General features: G+C 53.4%; 13 protein-coding genes across 17 annotated transcripts; 7 read left to right on the top strand and 6 right to left on the bottom strand.

Moving 5' to 3' along the window:
- Positions 1 to 3: 3 nt before the first annotated feature.
- On the top strand, positions 4 to 1,479 carry KVP17_003763 (uncharacterized protein; the record flags this gene model as incomplete). The annotated part of the gene is made up of 1 exon (XM_068521391.1): positions 4 to 1,479. The coding sequence occupies one exon, from the start codon at positions 4 to 6 to the stop codon at positions 1,477 to 1,479; it is 1,476 nt and encodes a 491-aa protein (XP_068375689.1).
- Positions 1,480 to 1,610: 131 nt separating this feature from the next.
- On the top strand, positions 1,611 to 3,302 carry KVP17_003782 (uncharacterized protein; the record flags this gene model as incomplete). Its single annotated transcript, XM_068521420.1, has 1 exon — positions 1,611 to 3,302. The coding sequence occupies one exon, from the start codon at positions 1,611 to 1,613 to the stop codon at positions 3,300 to 3,302; it is 1,692 nt and encodes a 563-aa protein (XP_068375718.1).
- A 313-nt stretch (positions 3,303 to 3,615) lies between these two features.
- On the bottom strand, positions 3,616 to 4,803 carry KVP17_003787 (uncharacterized protein; the record flags this gene model as incomplete). Its single annotated transcript, XM_068521425.1, has 1 exon — positions 3,616 to 4,803. The coding sequence occupies one exon, from the start codon at positions 4,801 to 4,803 to the stop codon at positions 3,616 to 3,618; it is 1,188 nt and encodes a 395-aa protein (XP_068375723.1).
- Positions 4,804 to 5,447: 644 nt separating this feature from the next.
- Positions 5,448 to 6,332, bottom strand: KVP17_003785 (uncharacterized protein; the record flags this gene model as incomplete). Its single annotated transcript, XM_068521423.1, has 1 exon — positions 5,448 to 6,332. One exon carries the CDS (start codon positions 6,330 to 6,332, stop codon positions 5,448 to 5,450), a length of 885 nt encoding a protein of 294 aa, XP_068375721.1.
- A 155-nt stretch (positions 6,333 to 6,487) lies between these two features.
- KVP17_003780 (uncharacterized protein) lies at positions 6,488 to 7,720 on the top strand (the record flags this gene model as incomplete). Of its 2 annotated transcripts, none has more annotated exons than XM_068521418.1 (1): positions 6,488 to 7,720. In XM_068521418.1, the coding sequence occupies one exon, from the start codon at positions 6,488 to 6,490 to the stop codon at positions 7,718 to 7,720; it is 1,233 nt and encodes a 410-aa protein (XP_068375716.1). The 2 variants fall into 2 exon arrangements, with proteins under 2 accessions (XP_068375716.1, XP_068375715.1); XM_068521417.1 differs by having other exon boundaries at positions 6,503 to 7,720.
- An 82-nt stretch (positions 7,721 to 7,802) lies between these two features.
- On the bottom strand, positions 7,803 to 9,625 carry KVP17_005208 (uncharacterized protein; the record flags this gene model as incomplete). Its single annotated transcript, XM_068515014.1, has 5 exons — positions 7,803 to 7,843; positions 7,872 to 7,963; positions 7,992 to 8,101; positions 8,130 to 8,393; positions 8,420 to 9,625. 5 exons carry the CDS (start codon positions 9,623 to 9,625, stop codon positions 7,803 to 7,805), a joined length of 1,713 nt encoding a protein of 570 aa, XP_068375736.1.
- A 20-nt stretch (positions 9,626 to 9,645) lies between these two features.
- On the bottom strand, positions 9,646 to 11,262 carry KVP17_003783 (uncharacterized protein; the record flags this gene model as incomplete). Its single annotated transcript, XM_068521421.1, has 1 exon — positions 9,646 to 11,262. The coding sequence occupies one exon, from the start codon at positions 11,260 to 11,262 to the stop codon at positions 9,646 to 9,648; it is 1,617 nt and encodes a 538-aa protein (XP_068375719.1).
- A 100-nt stretch (positions 11,263 to 11,362) lies between these two features.
- On the top strand, positions 11,363 to 16,721 carry KVP17_003796 (uncharacterized protein; the record flags this gene model as incomplete). Its single annotated transcript, XM_068521437.1, has 2 exons — positions 11,363 to 13,717; positions 13,746 to 16,721. 2 exons carry the CDS (start codon positions 11,363 to 11,365, stop codon positions 16,719 to 16,721), a joined length of 5,331 nt encoding a protein of 1,776 aa, XP_068375735.1.
- Positions 16,722 to 17,033: 312 nt separating this feature from the next.
- KVP17_003791 (uncharacterized protein) lies at positions 17,034 to 19,522 on the top strand (the record flags this gene model as incomplete). 3 transcript variants are annotated; one of them, XM_068521431.1, is made up of 2 exons in its annotated part: positions 17,217 to 18,519; positions 18,615 to 19,522. In XM_068521431.1, the coding sequence occupies 2 exons, from the start codon at positions 17,217 to 17,219 to the stop codon at positions 19,520 to 19,522; spliced, it is 2,211 nt and encodes a 736-aa protein (XP_068375729.1). The 3 variants fall into 3 exon arrangements, with proteins under 3 accessions (XP_068375728.1, XP_068375729.1, XP_068375730.1); XM_068521430.1 differs by having other exon boundaries at positions 17,034 to 18,722; XM_068521432.1 differs by lacking the exon at positions 17,217 to 18,519 and having other exon boundaries at positions 18,734 to 19,522.
- Positions 19,523 to 19,574: 52 nt separating this feature from the next.
- Positions 19,575 to 19,859, bottom strand: KVP17_003778 (uncharacterized protein; the record flags this gene model as incomplete). The annotated part of the gene is made up of 1 exon (XM_068521415.1): positions 19,575 to 19,859. One exon carries the CDS (start codon positions 19,857 to 19,859, stop codon positions 19,575 to 19,577), a length of 285 nt encoding a protein of 94 aa, XP_068375713.1.
- Positions 19,860 to 20,160: 301 nt separating this feature from the next.
- Positions 20,161 to 21,233, top strand: KVP17_003772 (uncharacterized protein; the record flags this gene model as incomplete). 2 transcript variants are annotated; one of them, XM_068521405.1, is made up of 2 exons in its annotated part: positions 20,161 to 21,007; positions 21,037 to 21,233. In XM_068521405.1, the coding sequence occupies 2 exons, from the start codon at positions 20,161 to 20,163 to the stop codon at positions 21,231 to 21,233; spliced, it is 1,044 nt and encodes a 347-aa protein (XP_068375703.1). The 2 variants fall into 2 exon arrangements, with proteins under 2 accessions (XP_068375703.1, XP_068375704.1); XM_068521406.1 differs by having other exon boundaries at positions 20,161 to 21,069.
- Positions 21,234 to 21,336: 103 nt separating this feature from the next.
- On the top strand, positions 21,337 to 21,546 carry KVP17_003776 (uncharacterized protein; the record flags this gene model as incomplete). The annotated part of the gene is made up of 1 exon (XM_068521413.1): positions 21,337 to 21,546. One exon carries the CDS (start codon positions 21,337 to 21,339, stop codon positions 21,544 to 21,546), a length of 210 nt encoding a protein of 69 aa, XP_068375711.1.
- Positions 21,547 to 21,685: 139 nt separating this feature from the next.
- KVP17_003762 (uncharacterized protein) lies at positions 21,686 to 23,268 on the bottom strand (the record flags this gene model as incomplete). The annotated part of the gene is made up of 2 exons (XM_068521390.1): positions 21,686 to 23,141; positions 23,171 to 23,268. The coding sequence occupies 2 exons, from the start codon at positions 23,266 to 23,268 to the stop codon at positions 21,686 to 21,688; spliced, it is 1,554 nt and encodes a 517-aa protein (XP_068375688.1).
- Between the last annotated feature and the right edge of the window lie 73 nt (positions 23,269 to 23,341).

Here is a 23,341-nt window from a genome sequence, read left to right as displayed (position 1 = left end):
GTTATGTGTCATTGGTCGTGGCTTGCACTTGCGGGACTTGGGGTTGTTGCTGACCCGTTCGACAACTTTCAACTTGGAAACGCAACCAGGCCGCTCCACGAAAGGAAGGTTCAGTTTCTGGATGGGTACCCTGGGTACAATCAAGATGTTGAGGCTGTACGAGAAAAGGAGGCCCGGCGTCTAGATGACCTCGCGTATTTGGACTACGCAGGCAGCGGGCAGTACCAAGATTTTCAGCTTCGGAAGAACTATGAGGACCTGACCACCAACGCATACGGCAATGCTCATTCCCATAATCCTTCCGCGGAGCAGACAGACTCCCGCCTGCGTCAGGTCAGGCAGAAGATCTTAGACTGGTTCGGGGTTACCGCAGAGGAGTACACTGTCATCTTCACCAGCGGGGCTACAGCGGCGCTGAAGCTGGTAGGTGAGACCTTCGAGTTTAAAGGAGGCGAGTTTTGGTACACTCGATCCAACCATAACTCGGTCCTCGGCATTCGGGAGTTTGCTCACAGAGACGGAGCGCCATTCAAGTCGCTTTCACGGCGCGACGTAGAGGATGCACTGCTGCCGAGACTGAATTCCGGCGCGAGAAACGGACCGCCAGACGGTCCTCGCTGTCTTTTCGCCTACCCTCTAAAGGACAACTTCGCTGGAGATATGTGGCCTGCCCGTTGGGCAGAGCAGATCCGAAGTCACGGCCTCAGTGACGATTGCCACTGGACCGTACTGGCTGACGTCGCGGCCTTCGTCAGTAGCACTCCGTTGTCCCTTCGGGAGTTTTCAGTCGATTACGCGGCTCTTTCATTTTATAAGATGTTCGGATATCCCACTGGATTAGGCTGCCTCCTTGTTCGCAATGGCCTGGAGAGATACATGAGTAAGGTGTACTGGGGAGGAGGCACAGTCATCACTGCTGATTGCGACTCGAGGTGGTGCAAAATGAAGGGTGACACCTCCTCACGTTTCGAAGACGGCACTGTTTCCTTCCTCGCAATCAACTCCCTTAGGTATGGGTTTGAGGCATTGGAATCCTTAGGAGGCATGCAGCGGATTACTCAGCACATTGCAGCCCTCACACGCCATCTTTCAGTCGAACTGGACTCTATGCGATATTTCGGTCGTCCAGTAGTTACACGATACACGAGTGAGCGTTTGAGCCCCGCATCTAATGGGATCATTGCCTTCAACCTGCATCGGCCTGACGGATCAACAGTGAACTTTTCCCAGATCGAGATGATGGCCAGCCACTACAATATTCACCTTCGAGGAGGGTGCTTCTGCAATCCGGGCGCTTGTCAAGACTTCCTAGAACTGACTACCCAGGAACTTGTGGAGTCTTCGGAGACACGCCAATCTTGTTCCGACCCCCACAACGCCTTTGGAAAGCCGCTTGGGGCTGTCCGTGTAAGCATCGGCTACCTCACCACGTTCGAAGATGTGGAGTTGTTTTTGGACTTCCTTCGAGGAGTCATTTGAGCCTAGATATATCTGTGCAGCAACATTACGCGCGTCAGCAAATTTATGCGTCAGCGGTTTCGCTGCGGTGTTCTATGTGCGTTGGCGGTATGTGCACTGGCAGTGTGTGCACTGGCAGTGTGTGCACCAGCATGAAGTGGTGGCAGACAGGAACCGTCTACCAGATTTATCCACCCAGCTTCAATGACACCTCTGGTGACGGAATCGGCGATCTTCCAGGAATAACTCAGAAGCTAGAGTACTTAAAATTACTCGGTGTCGATGCTGTCTGGCTAACGCCAATCTATCCCTCACCTATGGTGGACAATGGTTACGACATTATGGATTACTTCGCGGTGAACCCTATTTTCGGCACTATGGAAGACTTTGAAATCCTGGTGAAGGAGGCCCACGGGAAGGATATCAGGGTAATACTGGACATGGTGCTGAATCATACGTCCACGCAACACAAGTGGTTTCAAGACTCGATAAGCGACCGGAACTCCCACTACCGGGACTACTACATCTGGAAGGACGGCAAGGACGGGGGGCCGCCGAACAACTGGCTCTCCAAGTTTGGAGGTTCCGCCTGGTGCCTTGACAAGGCCTCTCAGCAGTATTACCTACACCTCTTCGCCGAGGAACAAGCTGACCTCAACTGGGACAACCCAGCCGTAAGAGAGGAAGTAAAAGATGTTCTACGATTCTGGGCAGCGAAGGGAGTGGATGGCTTCAGGCTGGACGTCATCAACCTCATCTCGAAGCCTACGGAATGGGACGACGACCAAATTGGTGACGGTCGACGATTTTACACTGACGGCCCTCGAGTGCATGAGTACCTGCAAGAGCTGCACAGAGACGTTTTCAAGCCGCTGGACCTCATGACAGCGGGGGAGATGTCATCTACGAATCTACAGGATTGCATTATCTACTCAGCCCTGGGAGGACAGGAGCTGTCCATGGTTTTTACGTTTCACCACTTGAAAGCGGACTACCCGCAAGGCAAAAAATGGGTGGACGCTCCTGTTGACTTCCATGAACTGAAGAACACCATTAACTACTGGCAAACGGGTATGAGCGACAGAGGTTGGATGGCGCTCTTCTGGGGCAACCACGACCAACCAAGAATGGTGTCCCGCATCAACGCAGACGACACCTCATGTCGCGAACTAGCGGCAATGATGCTGGCCAGCACCATATACTTCATGAAGGGCACGCCCTATATTTTCCAAGGTGAGGAGATTGGTGTGCGAAGTGCTCGGTACTCCGCCATCGAAGAATACCGGGACGTGGAAAGTCTGAACATCTTCGAGATTTTAGTGCGGAGAGGCGTAAATCCAGAAGAGATCATACGAATTCTGCAGAAGAAGTCGCGGGACAACGGTAGGGCCCCGATGTCCTGGACCTCTGAAGGCGGATTTTCAACTGGAGACTCCTGGATAGGTATGCTCAAAGACTGCCAGGAGGTCAACGTGGACGACAACCTCCGTAAGCCTAACTCTGTGTTCCGCTGGTATCAGAAGCTCATAAAGATCCGCAAGCAGTTCAGTATCCTGGTAAATGGCAGGTATCGAGATCTATCCCCGTTCCACTGCTCAGTCTTCGCGTACCTCCGAGATAGCGACCACAACCAGGCGTCAATCGTGAACATCAGCAACTTCACTAAGGGGTCAGTCTGGATATCGCTGCCAGAGGATGTAGTGCTGAATGACGCGGAATGCATTATGTGCAACTACAACGACGTTTCCGGACCGTCGACTTCCTACGTGAAACTCCGCCCGTATGAATGTAGAGTGCTGCTGAGACACCCGGCTCCAGGAGTGTCCCGGATGCACACAATGTGAAACGAAGGACTCTTGAGAAATCAACCATACTCCAGTCGCAAAGTACAGTGCTGCAGCGAAAACATTGGGCTGACTAATTCAATAGGATTGTCCAAGAGGTCAAGAGTCACGACTCATCGTCAAGCTCGAGATTATCGGGATCTCTGCCGCATCTTCCGTCGCTTACGTTGGAGTCGACGTGTTCGCTTCTTCTTATGCTGCAACAAATGAGACTGGACTCAGCAGAGGACACTCACCTTCCATCGCATGCGAGAGTGAGCCTTCTTATACCTCGACGCTCCATGACCCATAGCTGTAGTTGGTTGATGTATAGTCAGAGGAAAGATGGTAAAGACCAGCCGTTTTGTCTCGCCAAGGATTTGGTTTGTAGATACGCGAGCTGTGGGGTAACTATTACGTATCTTTGTGGTTCAATCATGGACCAGTTTTTAATGCGTGTCAGAATAAGGCTGAGGCACAATTCTGTTCCCCAAGCATTTCGTTTTGGAAAGCCGCTGCTTAGCAAGAGGCTGGAGCTCTTACGCAGTCGAAGTGACCTCGCAGGCAATGCCTCTTCCATTCCGATGGACGATATAACAATAGACAGTGGAGGCCTCGCCCAGACCTCACAATTACTAGCATGCAACGGCTGGTACTCCCTTTCACACTCCTCAGAACAGAAACGAGGAACGAGGCACCTCGGACAGTAAGTAAGCTCACGGGAGCTTCGGAGGCACCGCCAGCAAGTTTCACATGGAGCCAATCTTGGGTCTCGGTGCAGCACGTGCTCCTTCCACATGTCATCGATGGTCGGAGCAGGTGGCTCGGCGGAGATGCCGTTGGCCCAGGGCCTTCCGAGGGCCGGCCGCGCCTGGCCGGCCGTCAGGGACTCCGTTATCATCGTGGTGGGTCTGTGTCTGAATGCAGGAAACATAGTCTCGGGCAGGTCTTTGTGTGCCCGGGTCATTCCCGCAGAAGCAGAGGAGAACTCCCACAGATTGAGTGCGTTGAGCGGCTTCCTGGACTTGACGCGGCTGGCTGCCTCTCGGATGAACAGAATCCTTTGATGGGCGTCGTGGAAAAGAGTAGAGTCTGCTGCTTCAGGCTCCCGTTTGTCTTCGAGGATCCGGCACAGGGTATTGGTTCGGTGCAGAAGTCGCTTGACCCAAGCTCTCTGAAATGTAACCCCATTCACTGCCACCAGGTATATGAGATCTGTGATCAGCACTGACAACTCCACCAGAGCTGGTAAACCGACTCCGATGTTCAGAGCGCCTATCAACGATTCGAGGAACGTGCCGTCCTCGGTCTCTGGTGCCAGCCTCTTCCATATCTGTCGAAGGTCGCAAGCGTACAGCAAGCACCTCGCAAGGTGGACGACATGGATGAGCAGGCGGGTAGAGATGCACTGGGCGGAGGGAGTCCTGTGGGCAGTACCCGTTGCCTCGAACAGCTGCGTGACGAAATCGCAATGAAGGACATCCAGCGCGACTTCGTTAATATCCATAGAGGGCACTTCCATCAAGAAGGGCCACACCGCGTGAAAGGACTGGATGTGATGCGAGACCGCTTCCTGGGCTATTGGATTTTGCAGGAGCTTGCGAACTCCACCTTCGTACTTGAGGATGGAGTTCACACGAATCTAGTGTATCAACCCCAAATTCCCACTTCGATGAATTCAATGATGTTCAACCTCACGAGTAATCGGAGTACACCGGGATCTCGGAAACGCAAATAACCCGTCTGTAGTGCGTGGACCACCAGGAAAAAGTGCGAGTCACGAGAGGCCACATCCACGACTGGCACCTGTTCAAGCGTGCCCAGCCCCTTGTCGCTTACAGTTCCGCTGACCTCAACCCCAGGCTCTCACCTGGTCACCTGAGCAAGCAACGCGACAACAACGGGCCTCCAGGTGTTCTCAAAGAGCCGAATCCACATGGCGGAGGAATTGTCATGGAGTAAGGCAAGTGGATTGGGTAGCGATTTTCTTAGTTCCCGGCTGTTACCTGCAAGAAGCTGGCGCCCCAGGCAAGCCGGATCAATAAGGGATGCGTCTGACTGTGATGTAGCCAACTGCCTCTGAGACATCTTCCAGATCATCCAATTCAGTCATGGACACGAGCTATTACAGATTCGTTTGAGATAGAGTTGTTCTACATAGTCGAGTCACTGTGAAGCCTGATCTATACAGTCAATAACTGACGCTATGGCCGAAAACACGCTTGGTAAAGAACCGGATATGGCCACGGTAGCTTCCTCATTTTCACCCGTATCTTGAATCGACACTGTAGCCCCTGATTGACTCCGTACGTCAGCGATGCGTCTCCCACTCTTGCCGATGATGGCTCCCACGAGGTCGCCTCTCACAGGGATATGCACCTTGGTTCGTGACTGCAGAAGGGTGGGGTTGGCGGACACTCTTTCCCACAGATGATACATCAGATCGAGGTCGTTTTGTTGCCTGATGTTGCGCCTGGAGATTGGCGAACGACTCGCGCTGGGAGACGACATCACAGGATAGCTGATTCGGCGATGAGTTTCAGCTTGGTACTTGGGCTCTGTCTGCAGCCTTTCCAGAATGAGGCGAGAGGCGTGCAATACAGATTCCTTGGTGCCTGATACGGGGCACAACACTTCCGAGGGAGTCGATGTTGTGTTAGCGACTCGGACTGAGGCACCTGTCTGTTGAACGATATTTTGAATTCCGCTGCCTTTCTTACCGATCAGGCAGCCCACACAACCGACGGGAACTACCAGTTTCAGCTCCACCTTTTCATCAGGCGTCTTAGGATCTTCGAAGTCGGGAGCGAGGACGGAACCCAGACACTCAGTAGATGCGGATGGTGAGCCGTAGATAGAGCACACCCTTAGACCAGTCATAGGGAAATTAGCTCCAGTCCCGGTAAGTGTCATCCGTACATCATGCTGCTTCTGGAAATGAACTAGGTTGGCGCCTTCTTTCCCGATAATGGCTCCAGCGGCGGTATTGGATACGAGAAACTTCAGGCAAACGCTGCTCTCGTCGGTGATAGGTGCAGAAGTGGAGACCATAAAGTGTGCGGAATTCGGAATTAATCACTCAGAATACATGGAACCTTGCCACAGTGGCCTGTATTCGTGCGCAGACAGACGCTTACGACACACGGTAGCGGTTTGCATAACTATTTGCATCTGCTCTGGTGGGGTTGGGGAACTATTTTGTATTTATGCCACAAGTATCCATGAGCATATTTAAGGGCGTGCAAACGGCGCCGGCAGATGCGGTGCTGGGTCGCATAGCGGCTTATCGAGCGGATCCTGACCCCCGGAAAATCAACCTGACCGTCGGTGCTTACTATGACGATATGGGCAAGCCACACGTTTTTGACGTAGTTCGCAAGGCGGAGGCCAAGGTGGTGGGGCGGCAGTCGTCAAAGTCGTACTTACCTATCCGTGGCAACCCAAACCTCGTGAAACCCACTCAAGAACTCATGTTTGGCGCGGACCACCCCGCTCTGGAGCGGCTCGTGACTCTGCAAACGCTCTCTGGTACCGGTGCGGTGAGGGTGGCGTTGGACTTCCTCCGGTCATTTCTTGGGGACCAAGCGTGCCGTAAGCGAGGTGTCTGGACGTCGGATCCTACATGGCCGAATCACAATGGTATTGCGGTCACCGCCGGCTTTGACCTCAAGCACTATCGTTACCTAACCACTTCGATGACATTCGACTACGACGGTATGGTGAAAGACTTGGAGTCTGCGCAGCCAGGCGACATCGTAATCCTTCATGCCTGCGCACACAACCCCACTGGTGTTGACCCCACGGAATCTCAGTGGAAGGAGCTAGTGGCAGTCCTCAATCGCAAGGGTCTCATTCCCTTGGTAGATTCAGCCTACCAGGGGTTCGCGTCAGGTGACCTCGATCGTGATGCCTATTCCATACGGCTGGTGGCCTCAGAATGTCCTGATGCCATCTTTTGCCAGTCGTTCGCGAAGAACATGGGGCTTTACGGAGAGCGAATGGGTATGCTCCACGTCCTCGTCGGTGACAAAACTGCCATGTCGGCCGTGGGTAGCCAACTCGACATCATTGTGCGCCGAATGTACTCTAGTCCCCCTTGCAACCCTGCCTTCCTTACCGAGATGGTCCTGACAGACCCGGATCTTCGTGAAGCGTGGCGTACGGAGTTGTCTTCCGTGGCAGATCGCATACTGAGCATGAGAGCTACTCTGCGCCGACTTATCGAGGAGTTCGGCGCTCCAGGCTCCTGGAATCACCTCACCGACCAGATTGGCATGTTCTCGTACACTGGCCTATCTCCCGAAGAGGTGGCCTTGTTGCTGGCCGATCACAAGATCTATACAGTTGGCAGCCGAATTTCGATGGCCGGACTCAACACCGGCAACGTTGAGTATGTGGCGAGAGCAATCGCCACCGTAACTCAACAGACTCGTGTGTAACTCATTCTACAACTTCTGTCAATGTTGTTCATACGTTGCGTTTTACCGTTAACAATAACTTCAGTTGCCAATGGACGACTCGTCAGCGTTTTCTGGCTTGTTTTATCCGTTGCTCGAAAACGTCTGTGTGCCGCCTGCACCATCTTCTCACCGTACACTCGTCTGTTGGCGCGCATAATAGCTGGATAGGGAGTCTTGCTCCAGTTCTCCTCTTGACACATACTCTGAATGTTCTTGAATAGTCTGTGTGACGCGGTGATCCGATACCCACTTGGGGGCCATGGCCCGAGCGAAGTAATTCTGCAGAAGTTTGGGGACTGGGACTCTGAAGAACGGATCCACGTACATGAAAATCGTACCCTTGGAGACTTTGGGATCGTCCTGCGTCACCCGTTTGCTTGGCGCCCACCGTCAGTTGAAACAGAGCCACGAACTTCTTGAAGTGCAACCGCGTTACCCCATGCCCTGTGGGGGGCATGGTCAGCCCTGCAGCACTGGTGCAGGTGTCAGGAACAGAGGCCGCGCTCAAAACGATGGCCCTGTGCTTCGTCTGGAGCAAGTCCATGCCATGTCCTATGAGCACCGCCTGACGCGAGTCCATTGGCTTGGGGAGGTTGAGCATATACTTCAAGGTGAAAGTTGCATCGCTGAAGCTGCAGACTCTTTCGCTGGACTGTTAAAAAAAAAACCAATGCTCACCGACATAAACGGAATCCACTCTGTGTGGTGCCCCACCTCAAAGAGCAAACACACCAGCTTCAGCATATCAGCTTGAATTTTTCCTGTGATCGTGGCGAGTGCGCTGTTATCAGAATTGACTTTCCACTTGAGCACGAAGTCGTCGCCGTCGAAAGTGGACCAGTCACGTCCGCTAGACGGGTCGTAGCCTGTTAGGCCGAGGGCGTAATACACATGCTCCTGAGACGACCTGGAGAAGTGCAAACTAGGCGTGTTCACCACGAGGCCTAGGAGTTCGAACAATTGGGTAAGCTGTGCCCGCTTGTCGGGAGTTAGAGGAACGTGAAGTTTGTCGTGCAGAAGGAGCTTCCAGGTTGCGGAGCTTGAGAGTTGCGATTTTGGTAGGTTAGGGTCCAGCTTGGACAGGTCTCCGAATACACCCCCTCTGAATGGCACTGGTTTCTGCAACGGACCTTGAGACGGGTGGACGCTCTGCAGAATAACTACAGGGACATCCAGCAGCTTGCACCGGAATGAGGAATAGGCCTTTCGACCATTAACGTCGTTGTCCTCCATCGAAAGCAGCCGATCAAACTCAGCTGAATTCACGCGGGGATTTATGGACAAAGGGCTATCCGGCAGTAAACCCAACGGCTCCACCAAGAAACCCACTCCCGACCCCTTCAGCTTTGCGGTGCAGTGTTTGCTTCGTGACAGCGGAGCCGGCCACCCCACAGACATCGAAGGCGCCTTGTCATTGGGGACGCCGAGTACATGCACCTCCATGCCGAGGTCGTTCCTTAGCAGCTCCACGAAAGAGGCGATGCACCTCTTGAGCTGTAGCATCGATTCTGAGAACTCCACGATCTGATCTAGCTGGGCGAATTTCAAGGAATCTCCATAGAGGCGTTTCAAATTCGCCAGACGTTTGTCAAAACCTCGAAAGATGGCCTTCTCCGGCCTGTCCGACCTATCCGACTGCACAGGGATGGAGGCACCTAACGCCTGTGACTTTGCGACGCAGAAGCCGCCGCTGATGTCCTCCATAGATGTCGAACGAACGAATTCGTAATCACGGGTGATAGATCCGACGCGCTTCCCCAGCAAGGCCTTCGTTGGCAGAATTCCGAAACTCCCCAAGCTAGCTGAGCCTACGCTCTGCCAGAGCCCCTCAGGTTCTATCCGCGTCTTCTCCTCCACAATGGGAAATTCGTTCCTGTCATGCATGCAAGGGTCACACAGGAACATTAACTCTTGTATTTATCCTTTGCTGCCTGTTTTCGGAGTCGGCGTGTGTTGAACTTGTGTGCGGCTCCCTGTGTCTTGAGGGCAGTCAGTGCAGGCGTCTGCAGGGCCACGTCATGACATAGACGGTGGTTGTGGGTGAGCCACGGCTCGTGTAGTAGATTGAGACATGCTGCGAGCGCTTCTTCAGTGCGTACCGTCCTCGACGCCTGCAAGGGCACCACATTAAGGAAGTAGTCAAAGAGCTTCCGTGGCTGTTGGCTGCTGACATCTGACACGCGAGAGAGGCGACTGTCTTTTAGGATGGGTTCTATGCCGTGCTGGTTTCCAAATACGAGTAGGACGTGGCGGCTGCCCTCGAAAATGGTGGTCTTGTCCAGGGGTAGAGATATGGACCTGCACTGGATCTTGCAAAACTGACACGGATCCTGAGAAGGAGTTACGTCTTGGGTGCCCATCAAAGCCGATTCCACAGTCTTCTCGATTGACTTCAAGTCATCTCCTCTTTCACTGGTACCAACGAACAAATCGTAAGATCCATCGCTGTTAAAGGGACAATACATCATCGCCTCCCGCAGGCCAGGCGCAGCTCTGACTTGATATCCCCAGTGCACCCCCAGGGTCTCCACAGGCTCCCGGGGAGAAACCAACTTCATTTCCGAGGGTGGGGACGTACTCAGAGTGACCCGAGACCAGACGGGAACCGCCTCCTCAATCCACACCTTATCCTTGAGGCCGATGTCAACTAAGCTCCCGCCGTGGCCTGGCAGAGGCACAATTCCTGCTTTCGTTTCCACAACCGCTTTACCCGGGCCGGTGACCACGCCCTCCCTGTAGGGCAGAATCTCATCGCGCTTCATGTGATGAGGGCTATCGACAGGATTCACAACTCCGACAGATTTAAGCAGTTTGCTCATCTTAACCACCGACTTCTTTAGGTAGGGGGGGACCTCAGCGTACTGAAGACATGCCACGAAAAACCTTAAGGCGCGAGATGCGCAGGGAGGCGGATCGCAGAGCAGCTTGCGCTTCAGACCGAAGGTCTCCACGTGTGCCGCTGCCCACGCAGCCTGCATCTCTGCAAGCGTCATGCGCTTGGATGCCGTTCCGAGATCCATGTTGCTGCCATCAGCTGCAGGCAACTCATCGTCTGTGTCGTAGTCGCGTACGACCTCCTCGTCAGAGTCCACAGCAGGTGCTTGAGACGTCTGCGCAGCCACAGTGCTAAAGCCCTTACCGGAGTCCCGATTGGCGCCAGTGAGCTTCAGAAGTTTCATCGAATCCTCGTACACGATGACCTCATCAACGCCATAGACCGTCAAAGATCTAGCGATCTCACCAACCACATAGGCTTGCAGTTCAGGCGTCTGGATGTTTTCAATGATGGAAGCGGGCAAGGCAACCGACATCGTCGCTTTACGGGGAACTCCCTGGAAGGGAATTTTGGCACTCCAGTCTTCCGTTGCCTGGATTCGTCGTTTTTTGGGATCCTTTGGGGGGGATGAGGCAGACCGTTTGGACTTCGCCGATTTTACGTAAGGGGATTTTGCGTTCTCCTTTTCCTCCTTCTTGAATGATGAGGAGAGTCTGCCAATCAGATCTCCAAGTTGAGCTGACATCGCCTCTGAATGTCGTATTTATAGCATGCGCCCAAGACGGAGCCGACCTCAAAAGTCACAGGGCTCAGGTGGGCCAAAATCGGATACTGATCTCCTCGGGATGCATGTCTCCTTCCCGGCATCTGGCGACGTGTCCGTCACGTACAGCAATAAAACGTCCAACTCAAATCTAGATTGTCATGTGATTGAGTTCGATTCCGCGGCAGGCTACGGAGACGAGATAGGGGAGCTCCTGCAGGAGTGGTTGGTGCCAACGAACATACGCTGTACCAAACGCGGTTCGGGGCTCAAGTGGCAGGTGACCACCTATAGCGCCCCCAGCGCCCTGGAGGCCCTCTACAAATCTGACACGTTCCACTCAGCCGCTAGGGAGCATCTGGATATCCGAAGATTCGCAGTGCAATCACATCACCGGCCGTCGGTCAGCTCGTTTGAGGTTCAGGAGCTGAAGTTTGCGTGTAAGCTGCAGAACGAAATAAAGGCGAAGTTCGAGGTCTTCGGTGGACTTGAATCCAAGCAGTGTGATCCGTGGCCTATATGCAAGCACCTCCCGTCATCATCTTCTCGCCCCCAGAACATCGTTCTACTCTGTGATGGGGGAGCGAAATGGGCTGACGCCAATCCACACTACCGTCTGGATTTTTGTCTGCATGGGACAGCCTATCGTATGGAAATCCCTGTTAGACATCTGAAGCCAACACGAAGCGAGCTCTTCGCCATACATGAGAATGGCGGCACGTCCTACCAATTCGTTCTTCCTATACGATTCGCCCCTTTGGTATATCGGTTTGACGGGGACACCTACTACAGATGTTACCTTTCCAGTAGGTACCTTATGGACGCGAAGGGACGACGACATGTGGAGGACAACGTTCCACCCGAGACAGATCTCTTTTTGTTGCCCAAGGAGCTGGAGCCGCTGGGGCGGGCGGCGCACATACTGGTGACGCTGGCTGGGAACCAAGCCCCACTTAGCTCCAACCCCAGGCGTCTGCACCTCATACAGTCGTGCGCCCTGGTGCCCGTATTCGGCATCCGTGTTCCGTGCCCCAGAATCAAGACGGTGTCGTTTCTGAAGCCCCGAAACCCTGAGCGGCTGTCACGTTTCCTGGCGGAGCTCCAACGATGCAAGGGTTATATCGTCTGGGGTTACGTAATGAGTCTCCTGACAAATCGCATCCTTCCTGAGCGTGTCCTTACGTTTGAGCCGGCGTACATCAAGAAACTCAACGACTCACGTCGAAGGATGCAGCGCGCCAGCAAATTCGCCCGTCTGTTGTTGTCTGTCGATCAACCGGCGGACATCCTGATAGACGCGTTAGCGCAGGTGAAGCTGAGGGGCCTCAAGTCGTACATTTTTGACCCCGCCCGCCTTCTAGAGAAGCTCCTACAATATCCAAGACCTGACATGTCTCAGCAAGCGAGGCAAGAAGCAGCTGGCGTCAAAACCACCATTGAGCTGTTCCGAATCCAAGTCGGACCGATGTCGTGTCGGCTCGAGGGACCGGATCGCGAAACATCTAACCGCGTTCTGCGAAGGTTTTTCGAACATAGGGAAAACTTTTGTAGGGTTACCTTCGTGGAGGAGGACACTTCTGGCATCCACCTCAACAGGAGGTCCGCGCAAAGACTGCCTGCGTGGATGAACTCGCTGCTGAGGGATGGCGTTTGCATGGGAGGAAAGCACTTTCAGTTTTACTCGTTCTCGAACTCCCAGTTAAGGAGTGCCTCAGCGTGGTTTGTGAATACTCGAGCCCCAAAGATTGTCATGCGGGAGCTGCGGTCGTTCCTTGGCGAGTTTGACAACATTAGCTCGGTGATCAAGCTGGCCAAAAGACAGGGGCAATGCTTCTCCAGTACGGTGGACGCGTTCGCACTGCGCTCAGGCCAGATCGACAACATCCCCGATTTCGTTTGTACTCACCAGCGGCGAGACACTGACAACGCCCTGGTGCAGTACAAGTTCAACTTCACTGATGGATGCGGTCTCATCTCTCCAGAAAAGATGCAGGAGATCACCTACATGCTGGGTTTAGATGTCGTCCCTAGTGCCGTACAGGTTAGGTTCCAGGGTTGCAAAGGGATATTGGCGCTGAACCACGAGTATTTCAAGTTCCGACCTCGTGCCTTCGTGGCCTTCCGCGACAGCCAGGACAAATTTACATCCAACACTGTGGACCATCTCGAAATCTGCGGCTACTCTAGGGTTCTGCCTTTCGCACTGAATAGACAGATCATCACGCTGCTTGATACACTCGGCGTCCCCCATCAGGTCTTTATGCGTCTCCAACGGGACACGCTGCGCTGTGCGGAAACGGCATTCAACTCGCGTGCGCGAGCGTATGAGTTCTTTACAGGTGTTTCGGATATTGTCTTGCCGTCCCAAACGTCGTTTGTCAAGAAGAACTTCCTTCCTCACGGATTTCATCCTCTGTCGGAGCCCTTCATCCGAGACGTAAGATTGCTTGGGTACGATAACTCAGTTGATAGTGGCCATGATAGTCACTATATACAGAAGACTGATATTCAAAACGAACGTCCCGGTTCCTCTGTCTGCTTTGCTCTTTGGAGTCGTAGATGATATGGGTTTGCTGCAGTACGACAACGGAGGCTTCCCAGAGATTTTCGTGGCACTACGAACCACGATGAGGACGAATGGCCTCCCGGTGGTGCAACCCAGCGTCATTGCCACCGACGACATTGTCTATGACATGGGCAGTCTCATCATCCGCGATGTGGAGGAGGGTCCAGAGCCTTGCACCGCCCCAAAGCCTGATGAGTTCGCCATTCTCGAAGGCTACTGTCTCGTTTCCCGTTCACCTTGCTACTTTCCAGGAGACGTACTGGTATGCAAGGCCGTGAATAGGACTATGTCTCACAACTACCGAGACGTCGTAGTCTTCCCCAAATGCAAAGCCGTACTACCTGAGGAGCTCAATCGGTCCGAACCCAATTTATTCACAGCCGAACATGCGGACCTACCTCAGCTTAACACCAAAATTCATCCTACATGCCACTTTCGGTTTCGAGATCTGCCAAATATGATGAGTGGAGGGGATCTTGACGGCGACACCTTCTGCGTCATTTGGGATCCTAAGATCGTCGAGCCAGTTTTGAAGGTCTACCTCGACGCCAAGAAGAGCGAGTCACCTGTGCCCTTTGCCTTACGCCCTTCAGAGTGCTTCATCGAGCACAGCGTCGTCGGCCGACCAAGTGTTGACGTTGTAGGGCGAGCTGACGCCGTGGAGCGGATGCGCCGCGCATTTATCCAATACCACACTAATTACAGTTTGGGGCGGCTCAGCAACCGTTGGTTGGCGTTTGTCCACCAGCCTGACGTCTACGCCACCCACAAGGCCGCCCATCCCGAAGCTTTGGAGGCTGGTGCAGTGTTGGCAAAGGTCGTGGATGGAGAGCCTGCCGGAGACTTCGACATCGACGTGACGAAGTATCCACACTTCATGATCAACGCAAAGTGCGACAAATTCCACAGCGATTCCGTCCTGGGTAAGCTGTTCGACGAGTCCTACGGCCAGTTCACTCGATGGAGGGAGTGCACGGCATCTGCACGCCTAGCGAGACTGGTGGACTCAGACGACGGGCTTCTCGAACTGAGGACCGCGTTGGAGGCGGCGCTCACCCCAATCCGCCTCACTGTTGCGCCGTGTCCCAATCTGAGCTCTGTGCCCGACGCTAAGTCCGACCTGGAGGCACACCAACTCACGCAACAGCTGAACGACTCCAAGATGCATATGGGTCACCAGATCGCCACCCTGACCGCGAGGTTCTACGTGCCTAAGAAGTTGCGGCAACGTCAGTATGGCTTCAGCCGTCTCGTGCTAGAAGCCAACAACGTGGCTATTATTCGGGAACCAGTCGCAGATGAGGACTTCAAGTCGCTAGATACCTTCGAGGAAGCTTTCGGTCTGCTGGCAAAAGCCAGCGTCACTGTCAACTTCCTCCATCAGTCTCACATCTCCATGCTGAAGCTTGCGTTGAAGTCACATGAACCGCCAACCTGGGTGTTGTCAGTTGGTGAGTTCGGCTTGGCGACGCCGGCGGTTGTCATGGGGAGCTATCATCAATTGGACTTCTTTGTCTCCACGGTCGACCCTTTGAATCCGATACCAGCCCGGATGATGGTTGCCAACGTTACCATCATTCCTCCCCCAGGATCTCAATGCCCTCATGGAGAGGTCCGGTCAGCTTTGATTCGTGATGGCATAGAGAGAGGCTTGCAAAAAGCCCTCGTCACGGCTGCAGAGCAATACGACGATACTTACTGCAAATGGTTGTACCTTCACCCACGGGTGGAGTTGGTAGAGCTAAGCGGGGGAGATCGAGGTGTTGTCATGTTCGATCTACTCTGGGTGGAGCTGGCCGACAATCACGAAATCTTTATCGATTTCGGTGACTTACAAGGGTGGAAAATCCTCCTGTCCGAATTTAGAATTACCCTTCCTCCTCGAAAGCTCCAACATCGGACTACCGAGGAGGAGCTGCCCGCGCAACTGGCGCTGATCGTCAATGATGAGTTCTGCAGAGCAGATGTGCTACCGTTGTCGCAATCGCACGTCATTTTTCCCATAAGCAAATCCCACTGGAGTCGTTTAACCTGTAAGGTCCCGCTGACATTGGTGAGCGAAGAAGTGTTGAACGACATATCCGTCGTGAAGGTTCGAGTTAACATTCCCACACATGAAGCCTTCGTCGGGGAGAACGGTGCTTGGTGCTTCCCCTGGCACAGCCAACGCATACGCAGACTCGGGCTGCCGGACTGTTGCGGCGTGGAGTTGACGGGGCGAGTAGGCGCGGAGGCGGTGGTAGTTGATCGCAGTCTGCTGGCGGTGGGGTTGGAGACGCACCTGGAATACGCAGTTCTTACGACTCACAAGTACAAAGTGGATATGGAAACGGCGGTCCGTCAGTTCATGCTTTCTGAGGAGACTGAAATCATTACAGGCAATGTTCTTGTCGGCAGCTCTTCTACGGGAAACACCAACGAAGAACGCAGGCTGCCTGATAAGCTGCAGCAAGTTTGGGTCTCCATCGTCGAGAAGTACACATCGCAGACATTCACCGAGAAGACGCGAACCCTCACCACGGCAGACAGGCTGAGACAGGCGTCGGCTTACTACTTGACAGGCGCCCTCGGCCTCCACATATTCGACACCTCGGAGCGGAAGCTGTGTTTCATGGCGGAGGTGGAGGTTAAGAGCTTCCCATGGGTATTCTGTGGGCAAGAATTGCTGCACCTGAAACAACAGGGAACCTCGATGCTCCAGACTATTGCACGAAAATGGCGGCCGGGAGAGGACCCTTTCTACTCCCCTACTGAATCCGACGACCCGTCCGACTCAGATACGGAGTCGGAGGGCGCGCCGCTACAGGAGGTACTGGCTTTAAGGGAAGCGTTAGGATGGCACGACATCCCAGAAATGATTGACATGTATCCATGAGTCAGAGAGGAAACCATAGGCATCCTGCTTCGAACCTGTCACCAACTGGGGAAACCATGCTATCCCCACCCGCTCCTCGAAAGAAGCGACAAGGGGGTGTTCTGTCTGGGGTAGTCGCTCACGCGCCGGTGCCAATTTAGGAGGTGCTGTGTACGGAGTGGTCCGATTCAACGGAGCCCGCTTCCTCCGGGTTCTGTGCGTCTTAGGGCCTCCCTTACGGTCTACTTCTTTCTGGACCTGAACTCTAAAGAGAAACGCATTAACACGCGCTTCTTCTTCTTCGGAATAGTACTTTGGGTTGAAGTATTTGGTATGGCGTTTTCCGAATTCATCGGTCCACTGGGCCGCCCAGACTCCCCGACAGTTCTTGTACACGCCTTTGACGTTATCAAGACGGACCAGGCCAAGATCCGGGTGGTCTATCTCGCAGGTACTGCCGACGGCCACCATCTATTAGTCACTTTTCTCAGATTTCGGCAATATTTTCGATTTTACATGTTCGATGGTTGGTCCTCGGACATGAGCTCCAGCGAGGAGGTCATTCCCAACAAAAGGAAGCGGCTGGGTCAAGAGACCGCCTGGCTGGGCGTTTTTGGACAGGAGGATGCTCCACAATCCCAATCAAGGGGAATGGCAGGGTGTGTGGAATTCGAAGGGGGAGGGTCCATGGAAGAGCCCGAATCGCTGGACAGTGTTGCCATAGATTTGTGTCAGGCCGATATGAGCAGCAGTGATGAGATCCAATCTACGCGGAGTCCTGTTGTACCGAATTCAGAAAGGGATAGGGTCGACGTACCCAAGTCATCGACCCCCCTGCCTCAATCACAGCACCGGATGCGTCAACAGTATGGTAAGGGCTTTGGCCTGCTGCAAAAGTTGGGGTACTCTGGAGGGGGGCTTGGGCCTGCTGGTGATGGCCGCCTTGAGCCCGTCAAGGTGCAACCGCGTCGAAAACAGTTAGGACTACAGGAGGGTGAAGCGAGCGAGACAAGCTCTGTGGTTCCTGGTAAGAAGAAACGGGTCCACTTTCAACCGGATTGGGAGGCTCAGAAACGGCATTTACTTCAGGATGTCGAATCCAGTGAGGACGAGGCAGAGGAGGTCGCAATGGGGATCGACGTCCATGACGACTATCAGTCCTTCGGCAAGCCAGACCCCAGCGCCACTGAAGCTGCTGAGCGTCGACGAGCTCAGAAGGTCTGGGATTTCGAGAACGCTCAGGTGGCTATGAGTGAAGAGGTGGAATGGCTCCGTAAAACTCTACGAACAGCCAAACTCCTCAGGGACGCAATCAATCACATCGCGACCCAAGTGACCCACATCGAGATTGAAACCGTGGCAGACCTCTACGCAGCAGTCAGCCCGATGATCCAACACGGAGCATGGCGCACGACGGACGCCTTCCAGGTGGCGGACGCTCTTTTGGGCCACGTGCTACAACAGTCGAAGCTCATCGACGACATTGCCGGCAACATATCCGCTCTCCGCTCGTGGAAGCACTATGTGTGCCAGTCTGACGAGGAGGTTCTGCATTTTCAGCGTCGAATTAGGGAGCTTGTGTTTCCCCAGGTTGTCGACTTCTTTGAGGACTGGATACCGGATGACGATCGCGGTTCGCTGCTCTGTCGAGCGCTGCCTCAAATCACTGACGATGACTTGCTGTTCCTGCGAGCACGGTACATCCTGCCAAAGCTGAAAACGCATCTAAGGACGGTACGCATATCACCGTCCAACCAAGAAATAGCCCCTATTGTCGACGTCCTGCAATGGGTGGATGTCGTGCCCGACAGTGTTCTCGGTATGGTCCTCTGTGACCATCTGCTACCTGCGTGGCTTGAAACGTTGAAGCACTGGAGCCGCTCGGATACCGCTGACCTGAGCGAGGTGCTACAGTGGTATCGTGGTTGGCGTGGCTTACTTCCTCCGAGTTTCATGGGCGACAGCAGTATGCGATGCTTTTTTCTGGAGGGATGTCGAACGTTGCACTCGTTGGCGTCGTAATAGTTGAATTCATGGCCACCATTGCCACTGTCGACTTTGGCAGTGAATCGGACGAGGACTACGAGCTCTCTAGCCACAGTGACACCAGCGAAGATGAGATCGCTTCAGAACAGCCTCGGAAAAAACGCAAGAAGGATTTTAATGCTGACGGAGTCCTAGCCCGGATGAAACTCAGCTTCCAGAAGAGTGTGGAGAGGCCTCCAGTCCGATCACAAGACGAATTACGCCGCTGGCAAGTGAAGAGTCCTCCCGAAACCCGACTCAACGCAACTAGAGATAGCTTGGACAAGTACCTGACTCTGAGCTGCAGCAAACCCCAAAAATCCCTGGTGGATGAGCCGTCCTTTGAATTGTCATGCTTCAAAGCGAGCGTCAGGCAGGACTCTGTGCTTTGCACTCGCCCCGCTCCTTGTGGATCTATTCATAGCGACAAGGTTCGCATACGTCGCAAGGTAAAGTATGCCGGTCAAGTGACCGAGATCGAAGAAGTCGTGGACAGATCATCCGTAGCGTACAGGAACTACGCGAATGCCAACCAACGTCGGGAAGACCTCGGTGACATGGCGGCGATTATGGAGGCCGTCGAAACAACCAAGAGTATCAACACTGTCGAGAAGTCACAAGCCGACTGGGAGGCGTTCAAAGCTGCAAATCCTCAGATGGTGGAAAGCATGGAAAAAGCCCGCAAAGGTGGTTTCGTGGAACAGCAGGCATTTTTAAACCGAAACGCGTCAGCAGAACAAGTTCAGTTCGTTCGTGCCCGAAAAGAATTCGAGCGCCAGAAACAGCGCGAAGAATAATGATGTGAGTGTGTCGGAGTCAGGATTGCATTGAAGATGGCACCGCCAAAAACTAATCATCGTCGTCTTCGGATTCCACCTCTCCCACATCGAACTCCTCATCATCCTCGTCGATGGGCTCGGAAGACTCGTAGTCCTCTTCATAGTCCTCTTCGGTGGCCACCTCCTCCGTTGGGAGGGCGTCATCTGCGGGGGGTGGGGTGATCGAATCGGGCTTCTCGGTTGTCCCTTCGAGTTCAGGCTGTTCATCTTCCGTCGGGTCTACTTTGGTTTTCTTTGTAGGAGGCTCTTCAAGCTCTTCCACCAACGGTCTTTTGTTGCTCTCGATGTCGGTCATGACTTTAATCCCAAATATTTGAAACTGTCACAACCAACACACAATCTACAACGTACTAGACACCCATAGGAGGGCGTGACGTCCATCGCACTACAGGTGCGACGCAATTTATTTTCCGTAAAGTACTAAACTCGTATGAATCGAGTGATCCTACCACTGCAACTCTTAGTGCTTCACTTCAGACAGAGCGAAATCGAGTAGAATGTGGGGCTTGAAAATGAACAGAATATATAGTGATTTGTTGCACCCTGGATAAGTATGTTTCTCCGGTCATAGGCGCCTCATGTTTTTACAGATACGTATGCTCACAGACTTTGGGAAGAATTACGACGAGAAGAACTCTGCTCTGCCTCCCGCCCTGTTCACCCAGCCTAATAGCCCCACCACCAGCACGAGCTCCGCCAGCTTGCTGGAAGGTGACACGAGGGCACCAACGAGTAATTCGCTGCGGCAGGCATTTACATATGGCGATTCTTTCTCCCCCCAGAGTAGTCCACCAAGTTCACCAGGGTATTCAAGAGGGGGATCAGGCAGCCATTTGCCTGATCCGCCTCATGAGTACAGTTATCACTTCGACGCGAAACTAATCGTCACCGAGGAATTTCCCGATGATGACTCTTCAAGTAAACGCAAGTGGCGCCGAGCGATTTATAGGTGCACCTACCCTTGTGTCTCCTGGAACGCCCGGGCACACAGCTGGCTCGTCTACTACGAGGATGCCGAAGGACGCAAGTCGAAGACGTTCAACCCGAAAAAACTCGGGCGCTTCTACAACCTTCAACCCGAGATCCGAGAGTTTCTCATGCGATTGGATCCCATAGAAGCTTCCATGCACCAAGCTTGCGTTTTTGCAGCACAGGTGCGATGGCAAAGCAAGATCAGGAAACATATGGCGGCAGTTCAGCAAGTAGGGGTCATGACGCCACTAAACGTTGGGTACAGTCCAAGTAACAGCGTCTTGGCTCCGCTCCACGACTGTCACACGTCTGCACAGCTGCCCTCACCGAAGGTGCAGAAAGTCGATGACGTCAAGCCGTTGATGGCTCAATATGGGTTGGGCTTTGATAATCTCGAGTACACTCCGTTGGTTAAGCCGGATGAAGCGTTTAGCAAAGAAGCAGACGTATGGGACCTATTAGTTGTTGGAAGTGAGGTCTTCGGGGCGCTTTTGACGCAGCTCCCGTTGAGACAGCACCACCGGAATCGATGATACATATTGGACTGCCCTATGGAGCTACAGGAGGTTTTATGAACGACACCACCAAGTACTCAGGGGATACGACAAATTTTGACCCGCTTTTCGCACCTGCAGATGAAGCACAGACTGACAAGGACACGAGACAATTCGAGCCCGTTTTTCCAGAAGACAAATGAACGACAGTGCTTGCACGCGAAATTGGGAGGAGGCGCGATTCATAACGAGAAATGGCAATTGTTAACTGTTGGGTGTTTTAGGCATCGGAATTCGACAATATTTATGAACCCTGGTCTTCTGCTTGAAAGATTGGACGCTGCTGAGAAGGCAGATGTTTTTGCGGAGATATCGCGAGCGCTCACAGGCGTCCCGTTAACTAAGCGACAGCAGGTGACTGCCGAAATTCGCGCAACAACGGAGGAACAGGTTGACAAGCTGAGTCTTGAGGCGATGGAGCAGTTTGCACGCCAGGCGCTGAAGCAGCTCGGGTAAGTGTATAGGCATCACAGTTTGTCTCATATTCGCTCATCAGTTTTTGAAGGATGTCAGGCAATAAACGAAGACGGGTAGCGTCAAGCCAAGAATAGACTGGCGCAAGCGAAGCAGGTGCAATTAGGCTGGTGACCAATCTTCACATTTTCACAAATGATGGCATGCCCCGCTTCACGGGAAACCGATGATCAGGGGTTCTCGTTCCGACAGTGCTTCTGGTAGGGGCAGGTCTCGGAGCCTCAACAGGCCGTAGTGAAGATTGAGCGAGGCTCCGGTGAATTTCTTGAGGCCTGGGCAGCTCTTGAGATCTGGACATCTCTTGAGACCTGGCCATCTCTTGAGACTTGGCTCCTGACCGCAACTCTTGAGACTTCGTAGGTTGAAGGGAATGTTGCGTTACTGGTGTAGAATAGAGTGGAGACCCCAGAACGTTTCTCTTCTCACGAGGCTTTTGAAACGAGGATGGTTGAGTGAATGGACCTTTCTGTGTGCCTGAAGGCTTGGCAGTGGTGGTGATCGCTGTCTCCTTGGGCCTCTCCTTCTTCTGGGGTCGTAGGTGAAGACCATATAGCGTCTGTTCGGTGACTGGTACATGCGTTCCTCGAAACCACTCATGCTTCAGCGATTGCCAAGGCGTATGACGAACATTCATATCCGGATGCAGCATCATGCTTATCAAATGTGTGGCCTGAGGAGACAGATCTCGCCCGTGCTTCAGTCGTATGAGCTCCGCCAACCGCCCATCACGAATATACGGCCAGTGTGGATCGTTGTCCACGGCTCGATCAAAGGGTTGGTGCTTCGTCAACACGTAAAATAACATCCATCCCAGGCAGAACGTGTCGACCTTTACAGGATTGTACTGCTGTTTACGATAAACTTCAGGCGGGCGGAAACTCTTACCGAAGAGCTTCTCTGCATACAGGCCCTGCACCCGGTTACCGTCTGGATCGAATTCGATTCGAACCGCTTGTCCTGGGTCCGTGATCATTGGGTGGACGGTTCCGTCACGTGGATTCTTAAACATGAGTACGTTTTCCATGCTGTGGTCTCGGAACGCTAACCGTCGTCGATGCAGGAAATACGCGCCGCCGAGAACTTGCTCAAACAACCATCGTCCTTCCCTCTCGGAGAAGGGTCCAGGACGCTTCTTCAGCACCTCAAATAAGTCCTGATACTCCGCGTATGGCATCACTATGTAGATGCAATCCATATCGGACCAGGAGTCCGACAGAGTCAACACGTTTGGGTGCCCAGCCATATCTTTGTGATACTTCAGCTCAGCATGAATGTCTTCTTGTAGCTGTCCCTTTTGTTTGCGTTCTAGGGCCTTCAGCATGATTTTGACGGCTACTACACGTCGTTTAACGCCATTGTAGTCCATCTCTGCGGCCTGGAAGACCCCACCGTAGATTGCCGATTGCAGAACTGACTCTATCTTATAAATATGTTTCTCCGATGCCATCGTCGCCCCGATCTGCGACTTGGGGTCGCGATGAATCTTTGTCGGATCCAGAGTTCGTTTTACGAGTGTGCTGGAACGGGTGGTGTACTTGGTGTCGTCTTCACGTCGGTACTTGGTCTCCCTGAGGGACCTGCGTTGACGGTCAATCTGGTTTCTTACCTCGTTGCAGGGAGGGTTGTGCGGGTCACCACAGGCCTCTGCAACACCCGGCTCGGGGACTGCAGAGGGCGATGGGATATCGTGTCTTGGGTCGCCATCGCCTAAAAAGCACAATTATGACTCAGAATCAGCAACGCTGACAGTGTAGAGGTGGGGAAAAGGCTGTGTTTA

This window comes from the organism of the source record quoted next, assembly GCF_019968985.1.
Source record: "MAG: Porospora cf. gigantea B chromosome Unknown PgB_NODE_29_length_65794_cov_127.204, whole genome shotgun sequence".
Classification (NCBI taxonomy): domain Eukaryota; phylum Apicomplexa; class Conoidasida; order Eugregarinorida; family Porosporidae; genus Porospora; species Porospora cf. gigantea B.
Note: the sequence above shows the minus strand (reverse complement) of the source record. Positions and strands in the feature narration are given on the sequence as shown.